General features: G+C 37.9%; 2 protein-coding genes across 4 annotated transcripts in view; one reads left to right on the forward strand and one right to left on the reverse strand.

Annotated features, from left to right (window-relative positions):
- The first annotated feature begins 587 nt into the window (after window positions 1–587).
- On the forward strand, window positions 588–15,439 carry MOCS2 (molybdenum cofactor synthesis 2). 3 transcript variants are annotated; one of them, XR_015742372.1, is made up of 7 exons: window positions 588–715; window positions 2,674–2,795; window positions 4,043–4,189; window positions 5,986–6,113; window positions 6,830–6,983; window positions 10,359–10,482; window positions 12,118–15,439. XR_015742372.1 is itself a non-coding variant. In XM_087927309.1 (6 exons), the coding sequence occupies exons 1-6, from the start codon at window positions 704–706 to the stop codon at window positions 12,184–12,186; spliced, it is 609 nt and encodes a 202-aa protein (XP_087783435.1). In that variant the 5' UTR covers window positions 588–703; the 3' UTR covers window positions 12,187–15,439. The 3 variants fall into 3 exon arrangements, 2 of the variants coding, with proteins under 2 accessions (XP_087783435.1, XP_026572245.1); XM_087927309.1 differs by lacking the exon at window positions 4,043–4,189; XM_026716460.2 differs by lacking the exons at window positions 588–715; window positions 2,674–2,795.
- ITGA2 (integrin subunit alpha 2) overlaps window positions 13,820–25,205 on the reverse strand; it is a 70,152-nt gene continuing 58,766 nt past the window's right edge. The window contains exons 27-30 of the mRNA XM_026716437.2: window positions 24,760–24,873; window positions 22,796–22,885; window positions 17,503–17,619; window positions 13,820–16,586 (exon numbers count right to left, since the gene is read on the reverse strand). Coding sequence (XP_026572222.1) covers window positions 16,497–16,586; window positions 17,503–17,619; window positions 22,796–22,885; window positions 24,760–24,873 — 411 coding nt within the window. The 3' untranslated portion in view covers window positions 13,820–16,496. The remainder of the gene's footprint in view (window positions 16,587–17,502; window positions 17,620–22,795; window positions 22,886–24,759; window positions 24,874–25,205) is intronic.

Genomic DNA, 25,205 nt, shown 5'->3' on the forward strand with positions numbered 1-25,205 from the left:
AATTAATCCCTATCCAGGTTAATCCTTAGGCATGCCTGGCACAGCCTTCCCGTCCATTTGGTTGTGACTGTTGGAGGCGATGCGTACCGTAGCTCAAGGCACCCAGCGAAAGTAAAACCTCCTTCTGATGCTAGCGCCCTTTCGGTGCGCTTTGGAACTACAATTCCCAGGCTTCCTTGCGAAGGAAGGATTCTAGGAATTGTAGTCGCATGCAGTGCTGTAATTCGCAGGCCCGGGTCAAAGCTGCTTTATGAATTTCTTGTGAATCAATTGATCCATTTTACGGGAACCGATTCTCTTAGATTATTTTACAGTGCAGTTACGAGGTTTTTTTTCTCTCCAAAAGTCTTGAGTTCAATACAACCCCAGGGGCTTGTGAAGATGCATTTTAAAGGTTTTGCAAACTTGCAAAACAACCGACACCACCACCACCACAAAGGTCCCCCACTTATTTTCAAACTAGAACCGACTCTCGTGTCGAAGCCGCGCACGCACACCCTCACTCTGGAGAGCCAACCCCCGAAAGGTGGAGCTGTTTGGGGGGTGTGGTGCAAAGCGGTTGGGTTAAGAAAGCGGCGGAGAGCGCCGGGCCTTTTGGAGCTGCAACTGCTCCTGGGCCCGTTGCAATCGAGCGCACACACACAAATAGTCGCTAGCAGAGAAAGGGCGATCTGTTTCGGGGCCTCCCCGGGTCGGCGCATCGATGAGCTGCGAGGTACGCCAACTTTGCAATCGGCCCGGCTCGGCTCTCTTTAGCCGGAGTGAAACCTGCGCACGACTCTTTTTCTGCTTAGATAGGCCCCCCCGAAAGGCGCAGACCTGCAGAAGCTCCCGGAGTCCCAGTTTGTCCCAAAGCCGCATCCTCTGTGGGGAAAGAGAGACACAACTGGGTCCCCACTGAGGGCCGGGCCCCCTGCGCGGGATTTTTTATTTTTATTTTCATTTTGGTCAAACACGGCCGTGTGTGCAATGCGTGTCCCGGCTTTTCTCTGAAATGACTTTGGACCAAGCTTAGCAACCTCTTATTTCGCAACAACCTCGACTCCCATTAGCTCCGGCCAGTTCAGAATGATGGGCGCTTGCCCGTCCAATATGCAGTGCTCTCCAAACGTTATCGATCGTGTATCCTATTAGTAAAAATACTGAGCGTGCACTTTTATGTATGATTTTTTATACATAACGTGCTTGTAGCACTGCACTAATGTGTACATTTTAACACGTGCGCATATAGAGAGATATTCTGTGGATTGAGTAGCTTCGTGGATTAGTTCAACTTCTGAAGGGGAGGGAATTGGATAATAGACCTTCTAATATTTCTTATCCACTTTGGAAGCCACTGACTGTATGCCTGCCTGCATTTTGAAATGCTGAACCACCCATGGATTTATTTCATAAGCACTTGTAATTCTGAGCACTTTTCTTTTTGACTCATTATTCTACTTTTTAATGCAGCTTAATTGTACTCCTTGGTGACTCACTCTGATTCTAATAGAATGGTTTGGAGTTTTTAAAAGTAATTTTATCTCTAGTGGGATTCAATGAATTTGGTGGTGCTAGAAGTCCAGCTAGAACTTTTTTATATTTGCTTTTAAGGTTGTACATTTTTCTGAAGTTACCTACCTGTCATTTGATAACCTGGAGGTTTTGATGACTAAACCAGCTGGAACACTTAAATTTCTAAATTCTAGAGAGCCTTTAAAACTTGTTTGACAACTCTCTTATGTACCCATCCAGGATGAACTGCATTTGTGGAGTAATTTTAGTTCTTGCTGGGCTTGTAATAGCAAACGGGGCTTCAATTCCTTTGCCTTTGATTAGTTGGGGCTCATGGGAGTTGGGAGATGGAGTATTTGGAAGACACCCCCCCTCCTGCTGTGGGATATCAATGATACATTAAATCAGAGGTATCCATCATGAGAAAGTAAATAATTATGCCAATTTGTTTTTTTAAAGCTCCCTACCTTAAATTGTATGGAAACAGAATAATTGCAAATTGAATTTTGAAATGCTTTGCCTTCTATGAGGCTGAAATAAGGCCACATATGGAACAAAGCTTCCTTCCTGTCACCTTCAGTTCGTTAGAATAGTCCAACCCACCATGAATATTAACACAACCTTTATTATAAGATTAACAGAATCTCACAGGTCTGAAAGCACTTATCTCCCTTGTCTTTACTTTCTAGAGAACTAGGGAGGAATTTTCTGAGATGTCACCATTCCCATTCTTGCCTAACCACTAACCCCTGGGAGTTGAAGACCACAAGTCTTAAAGTTGCCAAGGTTGGAGACCCCTGGTTTAGACAGTAGATCCTTCTCCCAAAGTCATTCTCACAGCCCATTGTAGTCACCTCTAACGGTCAAAAAGTCTTTCAAAATTTTTGCTTCCACTTTTGGGTGATTGTACTCTTTTTTTTTGAGGACATTCTTTTTTTTTAATTCATTGGGGCAGGACCTTTTACAATGTACATACAGGTGTATGTTATTCTCCTTGTATTTCAGAAACCTGTTCCTTGTAGGTTTGAATGTGTCCGTTACTTTGATTTACATGCTGTTCCAAATCTGAAGCCTTAATGTGTTGATTTTAGTTACAATGGAATATAAATGAAATCCTTATGAGCTTAAATCGGAGTTGGGCTTAATGTTAAAACATTTTTACCTACTGCTTGAAAACAGGTCACAGTGCTGTATTTTGCCAGAAGTGCTGAATTAGCAGGGCTGCGTACAGAGACCATTTCTGTACCCCAACAAATAACCTCGCTGCAGTTGTGGAGAGAAATTGTCAAGAGACATTCAAGGTATGGTGACTTGTATCGGTAATTGAGGCTTTCCTCATGCTCTTACAATATAGGGCTGTGCGGTTTTGGTAATTGCTCACTCTTGCAATTCTCGCACACAGAATTGCAACTTTAGTGTCACGACACGCCATTGTCATCTTCTATGGTGACCAAGAAGCAGAGCAAACCAAGTCATCCTTGCCTATACCCTCCCCAATTCTGCCATCAAGTAAAAAGAAAAATACAAAATGACAATTTTTTTTAAAAAAAAAACGCAGACATGGCCCACAAGCAGCTCCAGGGCCTCAAAAGAACAGTCAGCAATCAGGGTTGGAATCTCATTCCTGAGGGTAGGTGTTGCAACATAAAAGCCATACTTCTGGCTCACAATTGAGGGGAAATGACATTGTCTAGTTGAAGGGACCCAAAGTGTGCTGGCCTTGTCATCTTAGACCAGGGATCTCCAAACTTGGCAACTTTAAGACTTGTGGACTTCAACTCCCAGAATTCCCTAGCTAGCATGGGGCATTGGAGATCCCTGGCTCAGACTGACCAGGCAAACCCAATGGGAGATAGCAGGTCCTGTGTCATGTAGGATTCCGTAGATGATGACAGAACCTGGGAAGGCATAAGAAGCAATCTGACAGACAATGCAGCCTTGTTGAGCAAAGATGCATTATGGGGGAACTGCATTCTGGACTAATTGAAGTTTAAAGAGGTCTGAGGTGAGTCTATAGGGCTTCCTGATCCAGGAAATAGCACAAGTGATACCTTGGATAAAGCTGTGCAAAGCCACCTAACCCCCGAACTGCCATGTTTTTCATTCAACTGACTTTCTATATAGAATTGGTTTAACTAAGACAAATATATAAATAAATAATGGAATTTGGAATGTTGCCAATCCTCCAGCAGTACTTTTGTCTAGACTCGTAAATGGATTCCAGAAACCTCACAAAATAAAAGTTAGGGAAAGAAATCTTGTCTCTGAAATAGAAACCTGGCCAAGGAAAGAGGAAAGATTTGCTGGGATTGTCTGGAACGTTCCGCAAAAGAGGAAGCTAGAAGAGATAGCAAGTAATAAGTCTTTTTCTTAAAAAATCAGAGCTTTCTGACTGGTTTTAATTGACCCAGTAGCCATCTTGGGGATGGAGACCCCGCCCATATACATTTTGTGAGATCCTCAATGTACGTTAAACAGAATCCATTCCAAAAATGTCAGGGATCTGTTGTAGAAGCAGATCAATGATTAATCTTTATGTTTCCTTCAGTCTTGCTGATATCGAAGATCAAGTTATCTTTGCCATTTGTCAGGAGTACGTTCCCCTTGGGGATCAGCAGTTCACCCTCCACACAGGGGACGAAGTTGCCATCATCCCACCTCTTAGTGGAGGTTAGCTCTAGAAAGATACTCACAGGTATGTGTTGGTGTTGCGCTAAAATATTGAATCTGGAAACTTGATGAGGAGGACGATGATGATGATGGAGGAGAAGTATCAAGCTAATGTTATTCTAGAAAGCTTCGAGTTTGGTCTCCAAAATGTGGTTCAAGCAGCTCTGTCTTTTTCTGCACAGTCTGATATAGCTTTTGGACATCAGTTCTAACGTGATACCTAAATGAACCAATAACATTGTAATGACATTTATTGAAAATATATTCATGGAGAATAATTTAAACCTCAACCCCCAACTTATCATGGGTATAACTCCCAGAATTCCCTGACATGATCATAGTCGACATTATCTAGAGCAGGGGTCGCCAACCTTTTGGACCTCAGGGACCACCAAACTCATAATTTTAGATCCCAGGAACCACTAACCGGTTCTGTGGGCGTGGCCTAATTTGTTGATGTGGCTTGGTGGTCATGTGACTGGCTGGGCATGGCTTGTATGTAAATATTATAAATATTTATATAAATATTGAATTTTTTATTAAAGAAGAGCAACTTTTACCCAAAATTAGGCAAAGCAGGCAGGCGGATTGAGTTGCTCACAGAATCATAGATTCATTCAGAGATCTCTATCTGCCATTGGCTAGCTCAGTCTGTCACATAAAATTTGCTTGCAAGGAAACTCACAAAATTAACTCACAACACACCATGCATGTAAATATTGAATTTTTTATTTAAAAAAGAGCAACTTTTATCAAAAATCAAGCAAAGCAGGCAGATTGAGTTGCTCACAGAATCATTCAGGGATCTATCTATCTGCCATCGGCTAGCTCAGTCTCTGAAATTTGCTTGCCGTGAGTCTGCACTGAATTTGCTTGCAAGCAAACCTTCAGTCCTAAGGGAGGTTTGGCTGTGCTGAGCTGAAGATCTAAAGACTAGCTTGAAATCCAACCATTTCCTGCTTCCTAGCTAATTTAAATCTCCCGGCACAACAGAACTGATGATGGTCAGAAAAAGGAAAAATAGCAATTTAGCAGGCAAGTTTACCCGGAAAGGAGTGAGTGGGCGGGGAGGGTTCCCGCGGGCCATGTGGGCAGCGCAGCGTTGTGTTTCTGAGTAGCCTGCATTAATTGCTTTGTGGGGATGCTCTGGGGGTGAGATTCTTCTGTGGACTGCCAAAATTTTCTCATGGCCCACCAGTGGGCCGCGGCCCACCAGTTGGCAACCGCTGATCTAGAGAGGATGGGAGGGAAAGCACAACTGAAGGGCTCCGGATTGGACAATAGAATTGCACATTTAAAAAATAATTTGGAAACACTGTTTTAGATCTTATGCCACCCCATTGACTGATGGTGTTATCTACTTTGGGTAATAATATGTCTGCAAGAAAACAAGTGAGCTCAGAGACCACCAAGGACGTCTCATTTCAACCCTGAGCTACAAATATTCTCCTTTATTAGGATTCTAGTCTGAACTCAGACCGGAAAAGATCCATAAAATCCGTTTGTTAAGAGACTATAATATTTCTTTGAAGAATATGAATTAAGTAATTTAATTTAATTTAAGTTAATTAAGTTAATTAATCAAAATAATGGGTAAGGCACCAGGCTAGAAACAGGAGACTTCTAGTCCTGCCTTAGGATAAAATTAGCATTAATTATGTTCACTTGAGTTGTTCATAAAAATAATAAAGGTGGGTTAAAAATGAGTGAATAAATAAATAAGGCAGCAATCTGGCTTATAATTTGTGATGTAATTTAATCTCCATTGCCAACGAAGGAGAAACTTGCAAACTTAATCATTGTATCACCCTTTACTTCTAGAGAAATCATGAATGAAACTGAGGATGAACCCAAGGATGTGATTCTGTTGAAATCTGAGAAGCTCTCATTAGATGAAGTAGCAGCACTGGTCATTTCTCCCTGCTGTGGAGCTGTATCTTTCTTTGTAGGTAAGCCTGACACATAAAACTCTTAATCAGAGCTGAACTCACAGATTTTTTTAAAAAAAAACTTGATTGAAGATTAGATAAGCGGTTGTAGGAGCCAATGGAACAAGGCTGTCATAGACCAAGCTTAGAACAAGAAAAGGCATCCAAACTTAAGAAAAAAAGGTTCTTAAACCTTGCAGATTGGAATCATTTACAGAGTAATAAAATGGAGCTTATGGTTCTGCCAGCTCCGAGAATTGTCACTGCTAGGAAAGCTTGGAGCCTTTTGGGTATCCATATACACAAAACAAGTCTTGATGTTGCACATGGGTTGTTTGCTTTTGAGGGCTTCACTTTAATTATACACACATATAGTTGATTTGAGAGATCTCAGATAACACATAGTGCATCTTATCTATCTTATCTTGAAAAAAATGGGCATATTACCCCCAACAATCTGGGTCCTCATTTGACCGACCTTGGAAGGATGGAAGGCTGAGTTAACCTTGAGCCTGGTGAGATTCAAATTGCCAAATTGCAGGTAGCTGGCAATCAGCAGAATTAGCCTGCAGTACTGCATTCTAACCATTATGCTACCACGGCTCTTAGGTAAAACCACGCTTAGCATAAAGAGAAACTTAATTTCCTATTGATAAAGCTCTTAAATTTAACCTTCTGTCATAGCTAAACGTCTCACCAGTCCAGAATGTCTTTCAAGGGTTGTCCTTTTGTTTCAGGCACTACAAGAAATAACTTTGAAGGGAAAAAAGTTGTACAGTTAGAATATGAAGCCTACACAACAATGGCAGAAGCTGAAGCGAAGAAAATATGCAAAGATATTAGATTAAAATGGCCTTCCGTGAAGCATATAGCAATACATCATCGACTTGGGTAAATACACTCAAAGCATATTTAATTTAATTTATTTAATTAAGATTTTTGTGCTTGTGAATTTGATAGAGACAGATTTGTGGACAAGCATCTGAGCCTCCATTCTGGATGAGGCCATATGGAGAAAGTCGCCTCATAGCAAACTTAATTCCGTCTTACTCTTACGGCAGCTCTCAGACGGACATTACATCCACATTTCATGCTTGATTCCTCATTCCAATTAAGGGTTACATTTGAGGGTTTGGTACTGTCTCTGAACTCTGATCCTTGTTTATTCTGAACATTGGCAATGGTGCAGCTTGTAATTGGATTTAGACTTTATTGTGTTGTGGTTCATGGGAGAAAAAAAAATGAGATGCAAAATACCCCAACTGAAATGAATGTACAGTGTATAGATAAATTGCAAGCTAAATTTGAGGACTGTTTTAGAGCAGAGCTGCTCACTTTCTAAATGGCATCTCTTTTCAAATACATCATTTGATAAAAAAATTGGTTTGTTTGTTCCGCAGATGATGCAAACATTTTTTTTGCAGCGATGGCTAAGAGCTGTGGCATTTTTTTTCTCCCTATTAACATGGAGTGTTAAATATTTACCTATACGTCACCTTTGGATCTTGTGCTGCTTACTTCCCTGAGAGTTCTGTTTTCCTGAGCAGCCTGTTTTCTAAATGCTCAGCCTCACAGAACTAACCGTTGCCCTCAATCCAGGAAAACTGGATTTTGTTTTGATGTTGATGATGTTCGAATCTTCTGCTTTCAAAGGGTATGTTTCTGATGGATGAAGAGTAGATTGGACACCATTACAACACTTCAACAATCCCATTCCTCCTTATCTCCTTACATTTGGGAAAAAGGGTTTTGGGAAGCCTTGGTGAACCACTGAACAGATTTTACTTGAGGTTATCAAGTCTGCTGCGGAACGACACTGCACATATCCAGTATCTCTAGATACATTAAATGACAGCATATTATAATACACTATAAAAATAGAGAAATCCCTTTATGGGGGGAGTACTGCTCAGGTAAAATCCTATATATCCCTTTCAAGGAACCACATTTTTTCATGCATGGCCGGATGTATCTTTAGGATATCAGTTCTCACGTGCTGCATAGATCAGGGCTGTCATGCCCCTGTTGGAATCTGATTCCGAGGGAGAAGTGGAACAGCTGACGGAGTGGGAGTGTGGCTCTGGTGGCTGGGGAGGAAACTGGGGAAGGGCACAGTCTGGCTGGGCATTTAGAGGAAGACCTAGGTCCCACCTCCTCTTCATCCTAGGGCATGCAGGGAGGAACGGATAAGGGAGCAACGTGGGTTATGGAGGAGAAAAAGGCCCTGATTCCCTTCATTAGCTGCAGCTGGGAAAACAGGATAAAGAGGGTGTTTATGCACAGCTCCTTACTGGAAGCAAAGTGTGAATTATTTTGGTTTGTCAAGTTTTATCTGAGTTCTGGCATCCTGTGTGTGTTTCATTATCTTTTGAAGTCTTCAATTCCTTATCCTGCCCTGTCTCCTTAATTGCTGCCGCGGTGGTTTGTGTTGGTTTTTATTTATTACTTATATGTACTTTCGGTTCAGATGGATTTCCTTCCCTTTAAAAACTATTCCTGGGAGAGTTTTTTCTCCATACAAGGATAACCGAACATTGGTGGCCAAGTTGAAGGTATTAAAGGGACTTTACCTCCTTTTGTGACTTTGTTGCTTTTGTGCCATGCCTCATACACCTTTGTTCAGTGAGCTTACTGACTGCCTCATTTAGTGATTGTTTAAAATTACGACAGTATTGAAAACGTAACTTTCCAACCAGTCACCACATTTTCAACTGTTGCAGCATCTTGCAGTTACTTGATTCCTATTTGTGTGCTTCGCAACTAGTGTGTGATGAGTAGAATGGAAAAGGTAGCAGTAAAAATCCCAAGTCACAGTCATTTGAGGTTTTGCTTTATGACCACAGTGATTTCTTAACTGAGGCCGAGTTGAAGTTGTAAGTTCAGTGCGATTGTGATATTTTGCTTAGCAACTGTAGCACTTTGCAACGGAGTTGGTACCAATTGCGGTTGCTAAGCTAGGACAACCGGGAATAATCATTCTGATCTTTATTTTGGAAAGTACAGTGTTAGATTTCAGCCTAATTGGCAGCCACTAACTAGTTGAAACACGGCCATGACGTGTATTTCATGCTTATGTTAACACTTACTTAGCTTATTTTTCTTTTGTACAAAAGAAAAGCAGCTTTTTTGATTTCCAGATGTTTTGAACTGCAATTGGCAATTGCTTGCACAATTTACCATAGAACATATAAGAGTCATAGTCCAAAATCTAAGGGTTGCCCACATCTGTTTTTCAGAACCAAGACATTTACGTATTATGTTTATTTTTGATTAAATGCAGAGATGGAGTAAAAATAATGGAGCTTTGGAAGAGCCGATTGCTACATGTCTCTTTTTAAATTTCAATTATACATCTGTTGATTATATGTCTAATATAATTTGTGCTATTTGATCCCTGTAACATCCGTGTATACTTTTTTGCCATTTTAATTCCTTGTCAATGTGTTACTATTTTTATTTTTTATTTCCCCTGGTTTATATGTTACAGGTAGTCCTCGACTTACAACAGTTCATTTAGTGACCTTTCAAAGTTACAATGGCACTGAAAAAAGTGACTTAGGGCCATTTTTCACAGTTACAATCTTTGTAGCATCTCCGTAGTCATTTAATCAAAGTTCAGATGCTTGGCAACTGGTTCATACTTATGACCATTGCTGTGTCCCAGAGTCATGTGGTCACCTTTTGCAACCTTTTGACAAGCTTAGACAATGGGGAAGCCAGATTTGCTTAACAACCGGGTTACTAATTTATCAACTACAGTGATTCATTTAATAACAGTGGCAAGAAAGTTCATAAAATGGGGCAAAACTCACTTAACAAATGTCTCACTTAGCAACATAAATTTTGGGCTCAATTGTTGTCATAAGTCGAGGACTACTTTTATAGGGGATGGAATAATGACTGACAGAAGCTCCAGATTATTCCTAAAACGTTATTTGGGGTAGTGGATTATTTCTACCTTGAAACTCTTTGGAAAAGAGGCTCTGCTTTATCTCTGCCCTGATCTAAATGATTGCATCAGGCTGTTATTGCAGATGGTCTCTTCTCTAGTTCTCCTTAATTTGTTTTCCTGTTGAATCTTTCCTTGGAACACATAATCATGAGACGTTCAGCTCCTCTAATTTGATCTTCTCAGAACATGGCCCCTCTTGTTTATTATCTATGCCCGTGTAGTAGTTGACAACAAGGCCTTTATTTTGTCCTTGAGAGATTACGCTAATGTGGCTAAAAGCCACAGCTAATTGTTACTTTTCACGTTCTCTTCAGTTTGGTTCCCATTAGTGAAGCCAGCGTGATTGTAGCCATCTCTTCCCCTCACCGAGCAGAGTCTCTCGCTGCCTTGCAATATTGCATCAATACTTTAAAAGCGACTGTCCCCATATGGAAAAAGGTATGTGCGTTTCCGGACTTTTTTTTTGAAAAAGGGAGTGCAATGCTGAACATCACGTGGTCCACAGGGCAGCTTCCCAGAACCTATTTGTTTTAACTGTCAAGTTTGTTTGCCACCCATATCACCTTGAGGCCTATATAGGCCTATGGCATGGTATGGTATGGCTTCCCCCTGCAGAGTTGAGGGCAGGCTTTCACTATGGTGAATGATTCTTCTTCCTCTGCTGTTTTCTGACACTGTAAAATTCCAGTTTACTAAGTGGAGGTTCAAAAGGGACCAGATATTTAAAATAGTGTTCTTATAATATAATATGATAAGAACTCTTGTAATATTCTACAATATTATAAAAGAACTATTATTTATTGAACCAATGTGCTTGAATTTTAAATTAACCAGAGCTTATGCACCGAAGGATCATTCCTTGTGTGTCCAATAACACTTGGCTAATAAAGAATTCTATTCTATTCTACTTTATTCTACTCTACTCTACTCTACTCCACTCCACCCCACCCCACCCCACCCCACCCCACTCCACTCCACTCCATTATTCTACTCTACTCTACTCTACTCTACTCTACTCTACTCTACTCTACTCCATTATTCTATTCTATTTCTATTCTGTTTATACTCTACTCCATTATGAAACTTGATTCTAGGAATAAAAACGTGTACCATTTTTGTGCCCGATATGAATATCCATTCATTTTAGGAAAAGCAATATTTAAAAGCAACCATCTCTCTTCAGTTCTTTGGGCAACTTAAGTCTAACCAGTAGCTAGTCTAAACCAGTTTGTCAACTATATCAACTACATGTGGATTTTATTTTCAGAATTCTGCAGCCAGTTTGTTCGCTGAGAAATTCTGGGAGTTGAAGTCCACATACTTTATACTTGCTAAGATTGGAAATATTGGTTTAAACAACCTTTATCCATTTAAGAGGACAGCAGGTGCAAACGTCCTTGACAGCAATTTGACATTTTGAATTTGTGTTCCTCTATAATGTGCATACTTTCTACTGATCCTCTGGAGATATCCCCCTGGATTGATGTTTAGCAGTCTTTATATATGTTTAGCAGTGTATAGAGTTTTATATTTAATAGATTTGATCCAGATAATTGATACACAAAGACATATTGCTTGGGCCCCAGGAAAGAAGGTCTGCATGGGACACAAATGCCAACTTTTTCCTATCTGATCAGGCTGGTCCTCAAGCTGTTTCTGCAAATGTCAAGGCTCCTTTGGAAAATATCTGCTTATTCCTGAATTGTATCTACATTTTTTTCATATTTTAATTCAGCCCTGATGGTAAGCTAGGAAAAAAATGAACCTGCTGCATTCAGTGCAGCAGATAGCAATAGCACTTAAGACTTATATACCACTTCACAGTGCTTTACAGTTTTCTCTAAGTGGTTTACAGAGTCAGCCTATTGCCCACAACAGTTTGAGTCCTCCTTTTACCCAAGGATGGAAGGCTGAATCAACCTTGAGTCTGGTGGGATTCGATCTGCCAAATTGCAGGCAGCTGACAGTCAACAGAAGTAGTGCAGTACTGCACTCTTAACAACTGTGCCACCTCAGATAAAAGAGTTAGCTTTGTAAAACAATTCTCTTGCCCATGATGTTCTTTGCTTACAGGAGGTGTATGAAGAGGACTCTTCTTGGAAAGAAAACAAGGAGTGCTTTTGGATCAAGGGAGAAAAATAAAATATTAATGTGCCAAAAGAGAAGGCAGAAGAGAAGCTGCTTCAGCGTGTTCAACTGAACTGGGAAATGAAGTTCAGTTTTTGGTTGATCATTTTTAGAGATACAGGAAGTATTTGCAACTGATTAAAATATAAGTATTTGCAACTTTTTAAAATATATACTGTATTTATATTTCTTTCTCTGTGTTAATAAGCCTTAATCCTTAAAGCCAGGACATTTCAAAAATTGAATTGTATTCCAAAATTGAACTTGTACAAATTATAATTCTCCAATTTTGAAATGGAATGAGATAATGAAGTCACTCATCCCATTGATTTAGTAATATTGTTGCTTTCACGGGCTTCTTTGTAATCATTGTTTATTTTTCAGATCAAATTGGTATTTTGAATCTCTCTTAACTTCTGTGGAGTAGCTGAAGCATTGTGAGAACCACAGTAGCACAAAAAATGTAACCCTCACTTACTTTTGCTCCCTGTTATAAATTTAGGTGACTTGCCCAATCATCATAAAATTGAGGTGATGGCCAGAATGTTCTCACTAATACTATTAAAAATATGGGAACAAGATTAAAGTATTTAGGTATGCAATGTTTTATAGGAAGTGGTTCAAAATTTACAACCATTTGACTTAGACCCATTCATTTATCAACCGTTCAAGGTCACAGTGGCACTGAAAAAAGTGATTTGCAAAGAGTCAATTGTCCCATGATTGTCATGTGACCAAAATCCTGGCACTTGGCAACCAACATGTATTTATGACAGTTGCTATATCTTGGGGTCATGTGATCACCATTTGTGACCTTTCCGGCCAGCTACCGACAAGAGGGGGGAAATTTGGACTCACCTAATGACTGCATGATTCATTTAACTGCAGTGATTTGCTTAACGACCATGGCAAAAAAGGTCATAAAATCGGGCACAACTTACTTAACAGGTACATTGCTTAGCAGTGGAAATTTAGATTCCCCATTGTGATTATAAGTCAAGGGCTTGTACATTCATGTGCTCTCATGAACCAAAACTAGGCAAGAGAATGTGCATTGTATATTCTACACCAGGGGTCTTCAAACTTGACAGCTTTAAGACTTGTGGACTTCAACTCCCAGAATTCCTGAGCTAACATGACTGGAAGAATTCCTCCCAGAATTCCTCCTCCAGTCATGTTAGCTTGGGAATTCTGGAAGTTGAAGTCCACAAGTCTTAAAGCTGTCAAGTTTGAAGACCCTTGTTCTACACTAATGTAAACTTAGTTGCTGTTTTGGCACCTTTGAGTCCATGATGACTTCTGGTGACTGCTTGGATAGGTCCCTGCAGTTTTAGAAGATTTCAGAAGTGATTTTGCTGTTGCCTCCTTCCAAGCGGTGAGAGAAAACGACTGGCTCAAGGTCACCCTGTTGGCTTTGTGCTAAGGCAGAATTAGAAGTCATAGTAGCCCAGTTCCTAACTTAATGCCTTAACCATTACACCTGTCTGGCTTTCTTAGCAGAAAACTTTGCATTAGGAAAATATAAATGACCAGCAACAACAAACTTTTGAAGGCGTATTTTTATAAATGCTGCTCATTTCCATATAAATAAATATAATTCAAATTTTTGGACCAAATAATTTGAAGGGAAAAAATGTAATAGATGCTCTGAAGTTCCCTGGTCTTTTTGCATCTCCTAAAGTGCATGATTAACAAAATGAAAAGAAACAAAACACATAGGTAGATGATCTAACAATATACTTCTGTCTGTATTAGGTAGCTTTCCAAACAATAATATTCAGCAATGAGTGGGATGGTTTCAAGATTTATTTAACAGGATTCATCTGTCTTTAGAACACGAGCTTCAGTATATTCATTTGTTTTGGTACGAAGTGCAAAACACACATAAAGGCTTTGTCTGTACAATACCCCTATTTAAATGAATTGCTATTTTTTAACGAAAATAAAAAATACAGAAAAGTACAAAATCGTTACATACACACTACAATATTATAAAAGAGCACAAACATTTATTGAACCAATATTCTTGAACTTTAAATTAACAACAGCAGTTAGGTTCACATAAGCTGGCTACATTTTTACCAGCCTTGTTCTATGAAACGTGATTTTAGGAGTAAAAATGCATATAGTTTTTGTGCCTGATGTGAATATCCATTCATCTTGCAGAAAGCAATATTTTCAACATCATATCCAACAGCAGTGAAACAGCTTGACTCAAGCAGAATGGTAATTAAAATTCATCAGGAACATCTGTATTAATGCTGTTGGGATGTGTAGAGACATGCTGAATCAGCCTTAAAGTTTTCCCCAATGCAAACATAAACTGAAATTTAAAAAGAGCTTCCTGGTATTTCAGCCAGTGATAAAACAAAAGTAAAGATAATTTATTAGTTATTTTAACAGAGGTAATATATTACAGGTAAGAGTATGTATCTTCCAGTGTTATGGACCTGAGTCATTCAGAAGTTATGCCTTAATCTAGACAGTAAGAGTTTACTGCTGTGTATAAGTGATAGGAGCATATATGCTTCTGATATTAGTCAAGAATGCAAAAACAGTGGCAAAAATGGCTGCAGCTAGGCAAAATAACCTAATTCTCCATCAGAACATCCCAATTCCAAAATTGAAATGTTCCCCTTAAAGAATAAAGTAATGGGTTCTGAAGGGTGGATTTGAAAATTTAAGGAGGAAGTCTACTAGTGTTATTTATGGAAATTAATCCATGTCTCCTGGATTAAAACCCAAATTACTGGAAGACAGAATGTCCAGAAATTAGTACCTTAGTCCTTTACAAATACTGTTTTACACCAAGAATTGTAAATAAGACCAGCCATTCTTCTCTCAATTTCATTTTGTTCATAAATGTAATTAAATGTAATTAAATCTAACAGTTTTGTCATGGAGAAATAAACTGTTTTTTGGGGGGGCTGGTATACATTGAGGATTCTGGAAGCTAGTATCTAGATTATAATTTTTACTGCTTGAGAAAACCTGACTGTTCCTTAAAACCCTGAAAAGTAAGTTGAGTTTCCTTTTATTGTTTGTTTATTTATTTCAAGAGCTATTTGAAAGCACCAGCTAGGAAAAAGAGCTAAAAAGACATCAGAGGTTTACAGGTTGTATAAAAAAAACTGAATTAGAAATTTCAAAGTGACATTTGAGTAGTATTGCATGTGGATGTCCTTATATCAATATAGCACTTAAAATCAAATCAGTATTCAGTAATTAACAAATGTAAGCAGTATAATAAAAATCAGAATGAACGATTCATGAATGTTTCTACATGATTTTAGAACAGGGATGTCAAACTCAAGGTCCGTGGCCTGGGTACTTAGATATCCCTGAGGGGCTGCCCTGGAAACAGTGAAGGGCCGACCTGTGGTGCCTCTGCCAGTGAAAATAGAGCTCGGGAGGGCTATGCACAGCCGTCCCAGACTCCCATTTACAACCATTGGAGCCAAAAACATGGCCCGGGAGCCTGTTTTCATTGGAAGAGCACTTGGTGCCCCCACCACATGTGCCCCTGACATGAGTGATGTCATGCTGGCCATGCCCACTCCAGCCCCTTGAGGTCAAACTCATTGAAGGCCTGATGCAGCCCTCAATGAAATTTGAGTTTGACACCTGTTTTAGAAGGTCTGTTCTTAATGTACAGTTTATTTTACAGCTTGAGTACGCAACTAGTACTAAGCCATATCATACAATAACACATTTAGTAATCTTTGCGATCATATCTCCAGCTTTTTCAGACAATGCGTAAATGAATAAGTGCTATCCTTTCTTTGGTGCAACAATAAGCTACAAATAGCTATATTGTGTTGAGCAATTCTGTGCTAACTCCAATGGTTCTGCTCACATGTGACATTTAGTCACAGAGTAAACAAACCAATTTATGGTTTAATGTAATATCTGAATCCAGATACCAACTGTGAGGAGCTAGCGCTGCTCAGTGTGTGTAAACTTTTGAGTAACTCAAGGACAGATTTTGACTGCAGTATGAAAATAACAGGCCCTGTTACTGGTAAATCAAGACAAACTATTCCATGTGTACTCTTATCAAGGATACAAAGCAGTATTCCTGGGAGTTTTCAGCATTCTTTCTGGCCCCGCCAATTCAAAGGATCCTTTATTAACAGTAGAAAATATAAAAACAAAATCTTTATACAACTGTAAACAAAGCCGAAACTGACCAGCAGTTATATGTATATTTTCACTTATAAAAAATGTAAAACCTTTTCATAAGGCACTCGTAGAAATTAAACAGTGTAATTGCAAGCACTGTTTGTGGCTCAAGGTTCGTACACTTGGGAATATTTCTACTATGTTCATTCTCTGTCCTTAGTAAGTCCTGTAATCTCATCCATGTCTTCCAAATCTGTCCCCATTTTCTTGTATTTTCTCTTGAAGAAACCAAGCTGCAAGAAATTTTTGAAAAGATTACATTTGGTATTATTTAATACTGGAATGTGGCATCAAGGATAAGATCCACACTGTTTCTATTGTTCTTCAACTTTGATTTTTAACAATAGGTTGTCCTTTAATCTCAATTAGACAAATCTTAACTCTAAACGATCAGCCTCTGAGGGCTGCTTAATTAAGATGTGTTAAAAGCCTAGGGCAATGCTTCTTAACTTTGGTAATTTTAAGATCTGTGGATTTCAATTCCCAGAAACCTGCCAGTGTTGGGTGCAGAATTCTGGGACTTGAAGTCCATACATCTTCAAGTTGTGAAAGTCAAGAAGCAACAGTCTAGGATCTCACAATGTACAAGCAGATAAACCCACCCCATATTTGCTGATCTTTTCCTAAATAAGTAAGAAGACAGTTCTAAGACTGAATGTAATTTACTGTATTTACTCGCTATTGGATGGACTACATCAAATAAGCAGTTATATATGCACATAATCCTAAATTCAGATAAACATAAAACCTAAATATAACTGAAATAAGCATTAGACATTACAGTACAGTGTGTGCATTTAATAGATGAAAATCAGCAGACCTTCAAAGCACTTTTTTTTTGGGGGGGGGGAGTTCTAGTCTAGTTGCAGAACCTCTCTTTATCAGATTTTTTTCCTTAAAGGCAGCATTTGGAAAGGGAATTCTTTCATTTTCTTATTTTCTTAAACTTATCCATACACTTATACATACAAACGTGCTATCAAATGGTGTAGCAACATTAATAATTGTAAGATGTGAAAATGCTTGGGACTGAATAACCACAGATAGTCCCGTTGGACTCAGATTTCCCAATCTTTAAGTAATACTTTCAACTATATAGGAAGAAATCTTTCATTGTCTTAACTTTTACACTTCTAAACCTTTACTTACTTTCCATAAAACAGCAATAAGACTCATTAGCAAGAGAAGACCGATAAGGACACTTGCTATTATAATTCCAATGGGTATTTCTGCTTTCTCATCAGGTTTGCTTATTGTAATTGGAATCTAAAAAGAAATAAACTTAGTTATTTCAAAGACAAAAGTAGTCCTTTTCATAAAAAAGGGTAACATTTGTTTTGCATTTTGTTAATTATTGTGGTCATACGACACTGCATAGGAATAAACAAATCCACTCATTTCTTGTTTCAGTGTTCAGATACATTTTCATTCTAGAGTTAAGAATTTCAGAAGGGTGATAAATTTTGCACATTTAATATTCCATTTAAAAATATGTTAAAAGCTTATTCTTCTCTTTTTAAAAAATGAAATAGCACATTTGCAAGCTCATTACCTAATTAAAATGAAAGCAAAACATCCTATTTGGAGAAATTAATATTACAACATTCTTGTAAGAAGCCCAGAGCTATTGAGATGATTACCACATTTATTTCTAAATACATGTTTTTAATGAAATGAAGGGCCTGTGCTTTCATTTGCATAGCCAGGAGAAACTTCTACAGCACCAGTGTGAACCTGGAAAAAGACACAGCTGTTGTAGCTGTTTGAAGAGGTGCTTTTGTGTGTGTCTCTCTATTCTGAAGCATCTCTCAAAGAATTAGTCTAATTTTTAAAGATTTCTTAGAAATTTCTTGGAAAATGTTGCAAAAATATCCTAATAGTTTTTGATAATTTAGATTCCACTCTTAACAATCATACTCAATCAAATCTTCCAAATGTGAGCAGGATTTAGGCAAATCTTATTAGATTACGTAAACATTCCTACTGTTAACTGCTTAGAGTTAAATTTGTGAATCAATACATGTCTGTCCTTATTTGTAAAAACACGGAGAAAACAGATTAAACAGAATTCAGCTGAATTCTCTCCATTTCAGTTCAATTTTTCAGACATTCTTCCCAAAAGACAAAATATCTGAACTAAGCAAGTAAGCATGGTGAACATAGAATTTGTCCTCCTCTTTCATTTCCTTCCTTCCCCAAAACCTAAAATTTTCCATAAATTTAGCTGATTATAAATACATGTTTAAAAACAACACGGGCTTCAGAAATGCTCTCTAGGGCAGTATGCATTCCTATGACTTGCCTTTTCAGAACAGGGTCATGGGAATCACACTAGGTGCTACAGTCTTCTGAACAACCAACTGCAACTAGAGACAGGTTTTCTATTTTGAAAAGACCATGACAGAAAGAGAAACACAACCTAACAGACAAGTGTAAAGTCAAAGAAATAACTCTCAGTTCTGGCAGTAAGCAACCAACTGCAAAAGGCAAAGACAAAAAGCATTTATAACACCCCAACTCATCAAAAGACTTCCAGAATAACAGAGAAAACAGGCATAAGGAAAACTAAAATAAATAAATAAAAGGTCACAACCTTCAACAGGAGAGCAAATGGTAGAGAACAAGAAATTCACCACAAGGGATAAAAAGCTTGGAAGAAATTCACAGAAATTAATTTCAGTTGAAAATAGGAATCAATGACAAAGCAAGCAGCTCCAGTATAAACATAGCCAATACCATCCTTGTCAGAAAGTGGATCATAAACCAAGGTATTTAAGCCAGCAATTATATATTTTTTCCCTTCAGCACTGCTGCTACTGCTGATGCAAAAGAACACAAAGCTGAAAACTGATCACTGAATGAAGCAGCAGCACCTGAGAGAAGAAATTTGGTGATGGGTAAAATTGGACTCCCAGATGAGCAGAGTTTGTCAACTGAGGAAGTATGGCTGAAAGTCCTGATGTCAACGTTTTGAGTAATGCATCTGCTAAAAGCAGAACTTCAAGGCAGGTAGATTCCTCAAAGAATTCAGTTATTGGATACATCAAATCGACACAGCTATTGAAAACCATCTCTAAAAGTTTCTGTGGTTCTCTAATTAAAAGAGCAAATATTTCCCTTTCCAGATGTCACTGGTCACATTGTCCAATGAAAGTAGCTGGCAGGCTGCTTGGTCACTCCTCTCCTTCTTCAACTGCCACCTGTTGGGATGACCTTGGTTCCCTCAAGAAAACTTTTTGTTTTGACTATTTAGACAGCCTATCTATTCCATCTCCCTTTCCCTTCTCAGCGTTCATGGCAACTATGAGGCAGCATAAGATGGCTTCGGCCAGGTTTGCTTCAGAGTTCACACCTGATATCAGGAATGGGATACATCAAGCGTGCCAAACCTGAAACCTTCCTTGAGTCTTTTGTTGGTTCTAACAAGTATGAGGCAGCTTCTTTTGTTCAGAGAAATACTGGGATCTCTGCTAATCTCCATGGCCCAGTTCCTTACCAGGATGAAATCAATGCCCCCTGTCCTAGTGTACTTTTTTCCTAGTGAGATGGAGTCCAGTTTCATCAGTAATACAGCTATCAATGTCAATATGCTTCCACCAAATTTAAAGCAACTTAACATTAAAGTGGGTGAGGCCACGACATTCAAGGAATATTTTTCCTACTTGGGGAAACTTCAAAAAGAGCTTTGAAAGGAGGCACCAGATGCAATTCCATTAAACAAATAAGAATAATTTATGCTCTTAATTTAAAAACTGTTTTAAATCAGGGACATCCAATTTGGCAACTTTAAGACTTATGGATTTCAACTCCCCAGCCAGCCAGCTCCTAGATATCCCTGCTTTAATTCCTGTCCCCAGAGAAACTGGGTCTGAGTACAAATCCCAGAGGTGAAAGGAATCCTTGAAACAAGAGTTTCATGTATTGGTTAAATTTTTAATCCTCTTTTATTAGGAGACATCTTGAAAAGTCCAAAAGAAGGTCTCACTGTGGAGCAGACCATCAAAATAACTGCAATACCAAGTCCAAAGTAAAACAAACCAGATGTTTCCCACGAGTGTTCTGTGAATATCTATCATTAGGAAATCTGAATTAATGTACTAATTAAATCAGCTATTTCTCACTGGATCCATCCCAGTGTTGTGTGAAAGAGGACCTCCTGCCCATTATCGGCAGAAATTAATAATCTCAACTGAGCAATATTAAGGAAATATACTGTAGCAAAAACCTACCATATTGGATACTTTATAAAATCTGCCACATGTAACATTACTAATTTCCACAGGAGGGCATCAGTTAACATATTTTATGGAAAAATACAGGCTCAGATTCCAAACAAGATACAAGAGTAAATTTAATTAAATAAAGTGAATTTTGTTTATCAGCACAGGTATTCGGAACAGTGAAACAGCTTTGTTTTTAAAATGAGATTATTCCCCCCGCCAGTTATTTTCTTCTGCTTTTCCATACAAGGAAGAGATAAACAGGAAGCTGAAAATGACTCGCTCCCTCCCCCCCACCATAATTCCCTATTTTTCCCTTGCTAGATCTGCTCCAAAATCAGGGATGGTATTTTTCTAAAGGGTGTGAAGTGTAGCAATCTCCTATTTTAGAATTTTTCTGTGATTATGCAAATATTATTTTATTCTTCCTGGTGTTTTAACGTAATATGCATTCAACACTAATGCTCAACTGGGTGTTTTTAATTAGTTTTCTGCTTATTGTTGTTTATGCTTCTATATCATTGCCTATTGTTTTTAGTTTAATTTAAATGACACATTGTGACTTCATTACAAATTATCATAAGCCGTTTAGGGAAAATTTGACTTAAAAGACAGTAAATAGTTTATAGAAATTAGCCAAAATGAAAAATTTCTAGCTTCTTTGTTGAATCCTATGAGGAAATGATGGACAAATCAGACTGCAAATTAAATAATGTTTTCACTTTAATAAATGAACCCACCAGGTGTCCTTTTCTATTTTATATCAAAAAGCAAGATAACAGGAAAAGATTAGGTAATGTCTCTTTTGAGTTTATATGATTGCATGGACACAACCATACACAGTCCTTGCTTAGTGACCATTTTTCAACAAATATTTGAAGTTACAACTGTGCTGCACAAAGACTTTTGGGGCAGTCCTTGAAATTGGGGCTGTTGCAGCATTTCTGTGCTCGCTTGAACATAATTCAGGCACTTGGTAACCAGCACACAATTACCATAATCGCAGTGTCTTGCTATCAAGTCATTTGCAATCTTCACTGCTAGCTTCCAACCAGCAAAGTCGAAGGGGAAGTGGGCACAGGACGCAGTAAATTGTGGTCACATGACATCAAACTGCAATCTGATTTGCTTAATGACTGCACCTGGAATTGATCTTGTAAGTTGGCATTGTCATATAATTTTTCATTTAGCGACAGAGTTCCCAGTCTCTATTATAGTTATTAACTAAGAACACCTGTAACTAACTTGTTAAATAGTATGTCATGGCTTGCTTTCAGGATGTTTTTAGGTGCCCTGTATAGTAATAGCTTTAGCTTCCTATTACTTTTATCCAAGTATTAACCAGGGTCTAACTCTGTTTAGCTTGATCTTGTTAGTCACAAAATACCACATGTCCAGACACTTCACAAAATAGCGGTTCTCTTGCAATGAACAGGGAAAGGAGACAACTATAGAAAGAAATAATCCTAAATATGCTTCCAGAAATAGACATTAGAACTGAATTCAGTTTTTTTCTATACCCCAGTCTTTAATTGCTAGCTAGATTATTGAAAAGGGATTACTTTCTTCCTTTCTTAAATTTGATTAGCTTGGAAGTAATTACAGGAGCATAACAAACGTTTATCAGAACTGTGCAACAGTTTCAGCATATAAACCTTTTAAACCTTTTGTCAGCCAAATCTGGCCTCATTAAAATTGGTTAAAACTTGAGTAACTTTAAAGCTCTCAAAATAATTTTGAACTACTGGAGAAGAAATTATCAGAGAAGGTGATAAGACACTGAAATTATTCCTATTTGTGATGGTGGCGGAAAAAGCATTTCTTAAATATGTATTTTCTTTTTCTTTAGTATATTCTTATTTTTGTATTTTCTAATTTTCTTTCTGTTTTAAGTACATTTTAAGTACTTCCTGTTTTATTGTTTTAGCTTGTATTAGGTTTTATCTTTTTAATTGTAACTTTAATGAAATTGCTATAAAAATAAAAAATCTGAGCAATTTCCAAACCATGGATTGCAAAACATAGGGTTAAAAGGACAGATTCATACAACACAGAAAAACAATTCATTGAAACCCTCCCTGTTCCAGCATGAATTAGTTTCACCTAAGGATACCTTGGGATTACGTTGTCTAACTGGATGATTCTTTGCTACAGCCTTTTAGCATTAAAACTTCAAAAAGAAATTTAGCAGAGTAACCCTAGAAACATAAAGCCACACTCACAGATAAAGTGTTTTCTCCTGTTATAAACAATTCGGAATCTTGGGTATCAATTTCGGCGCTTGCAGATAATTCTATTTTCTGGAAGACTGACTGCAACGGAAAAATACATTTTTATATACAGTACTTTACAATTGCATTTTAAAAAATTGCATTTCATCAACTATATAAAATATTTAAGGTAGGGGTGTCCAACCTTGGCAACTTTAAGACTTGTGGACTTCAACTCCCAGGGAATTCCAGAAGAAGTCCACAAGTCTTAAAAGTTGTCAAGGTTGGACATCCCTGATTTAAGGTTTCAAGTGCATTTAAAACAATTTGCCATTTAGAGCATCTTCTTGCTCACAACTATCTTCAGGTGGCTTTATATAATATGAAGGTTTCAAAACTTTTAAAAGCTACGGAAGAATGAATTTCAGCAACTGGACAAAGATCAAGCTTGTAGGGTAACTGTTTCATTGTGATCTTTCATTGTATACTGCACAAGTCAAAAAGAGGGCTGTGAAAATATTCAGACCCCTCACATCCTGGACATAAACTATTTCAACTTCTACCCTCAAAACTATGCTATAGAGCACTGTACACCAGAACAACTAGACACAAGAACAGTTTTTTCCCCGAACGCTATTACTCTGCTAAACAAATAATTCCTTCAACACTGTCCAACTATTTACAAAGTCTGCACTACTATACTATTAATCTTCTCATCACTCCTTATCACCTATCCCCTCCCACTTGTGACTGTATGAATGTAACTTTGTCGCTTGTATCCTTACGATCTATATTGACTGTTTCCTTGTATGATTTGATTGCTTATTGTACCCCATGACTATTAAGTGTTGTACCTGATGATTCTTGGCTTTTGACGAATGTATCTTTTCTTTTATGTACACTGAAAGCTTTTGCACCAAGACAAATTCCTTGTATGTCGTCCAATCACACGTGGCCAATAAAGAATTCTACTCTATCTGGCCAGCTTGAAATGTATTGCAATTATTTCATTACATTTAAATAAATATCTACTTAGGAGCTGGGCTAGTATCCTTAACTCTAAATTGTTAACTTTCTATTCCTGGAGTGCCTATTAGGCAGGTTCCCTTCCAAAGTGAGAAAGCAACCTTTAGTCTGTAATATAAATCAGAAAGCCAAGGCTACTCCCTGCTTCATGTGTGATTAAGTGCTCTATTTCTTCAGTATTAGGATTGTGCAAATCTTTTGAAAGGTGTCCTTTGGAAAGTTTGGGAGTTTGTTCAAATTACTTTTGAACAATTAAAGCAGCTGCATCTTTTTCCAGACTAATGCAGCTGCCCCAAAACTGCCTTAGCTATTTTTGAATATGAGCATTTGCAGACCCAGTTCTTTTAAGGGATGTGGCATCATGCATCCCCATGCAAAGGTGGCTCAGAGATCATTCTGAGACAGTTCAATGTGCCAGTGAAGAACATGGCTCCTTTAATCTTTCCTAAAGAAATGCTCCATAGCCACCCCCATGCGTTCTGAAGTATTTTTTGGAAGGATTGCACAAGCCAAACAAATCTAACTGTAAATGTAACTCATGGATGCTTTTTTTTTCTACAAGTAATCAAATATGATTTCAAATGCCACAGATAAGCCATGAACTTCAAATCCTTTTATCTACTCACCTCTGAACTCACCCTGACATAGACATTTTCATTTAAAAAAAATAATTTGGTACCAATAAGATTGTGCTTTTCCCTTTATAAAAAATTTACTATAGGAATTATAGTAAAAAAGAAGGAAGAAAAGTTAATTGCCTTTTTTTGTACTTTCAGTTTTGTATGTTTCATAATTACTTAGGAAAACAAAAAAATATATACAGCAAAGTTGCACTCTGCATTTTCAATAGCTTATAATCATCTTTCCAGTATTTTGTAAGAAAGAGTGGTGTTTTTCCCCCAATTTCTATTCAGAGGCTGGTAACAGAATCAAACTCATATATTACTTACAGTTACAAATGTCCCATTCCAGATTCTAGTAGAAATATTAACATAATTTTCAGGTTTCAGGGATATATCTTTTAACATGCACGTGATTGTATCACATCTAACGTTCTTGCAGTTCTTTCAGATAAAAAACATGAAAAAATGTCATTTATTATTTTAAAATATAATATAAAATAATATACTTCACATGTCTCTTTACCCAATCTCAGCTTCCATTTATAGCTTTCTTTTTCTTATGTGTGTAGCTGTATTTAGATTGCCACCATCAGATTTTTCCCATTTTATGGCTTAAATCTGAAGACCCTGAAATTCAGGTAATCCACCTTCCTGTTGAGGTGGACATTAGACAATTGTAGCAAGCCCCATTAGAGCCTGTTCATACAGGGGACGGAAGACTTAGCTGGGAAACATAACAAGAGAAGAACTTCTATTTTGTCAATTGTGATTGC

The sequence above is a fragment of the Pseudonaja textilis genome, chromosome 2 (assembly GCF_049901715.1).
Source record: "Pseudonaja textilis isolate UNSWEBS1 chromosome 2, rPseTex1.2, whole genome shotgun sequence".
Classification (NCBI taxonomy): Eukaryota; Metazoa; Chordata; class Lepidosauria; order Squamata; family Elapidae; genus Pseudonaja; species Pseudonaja textilis.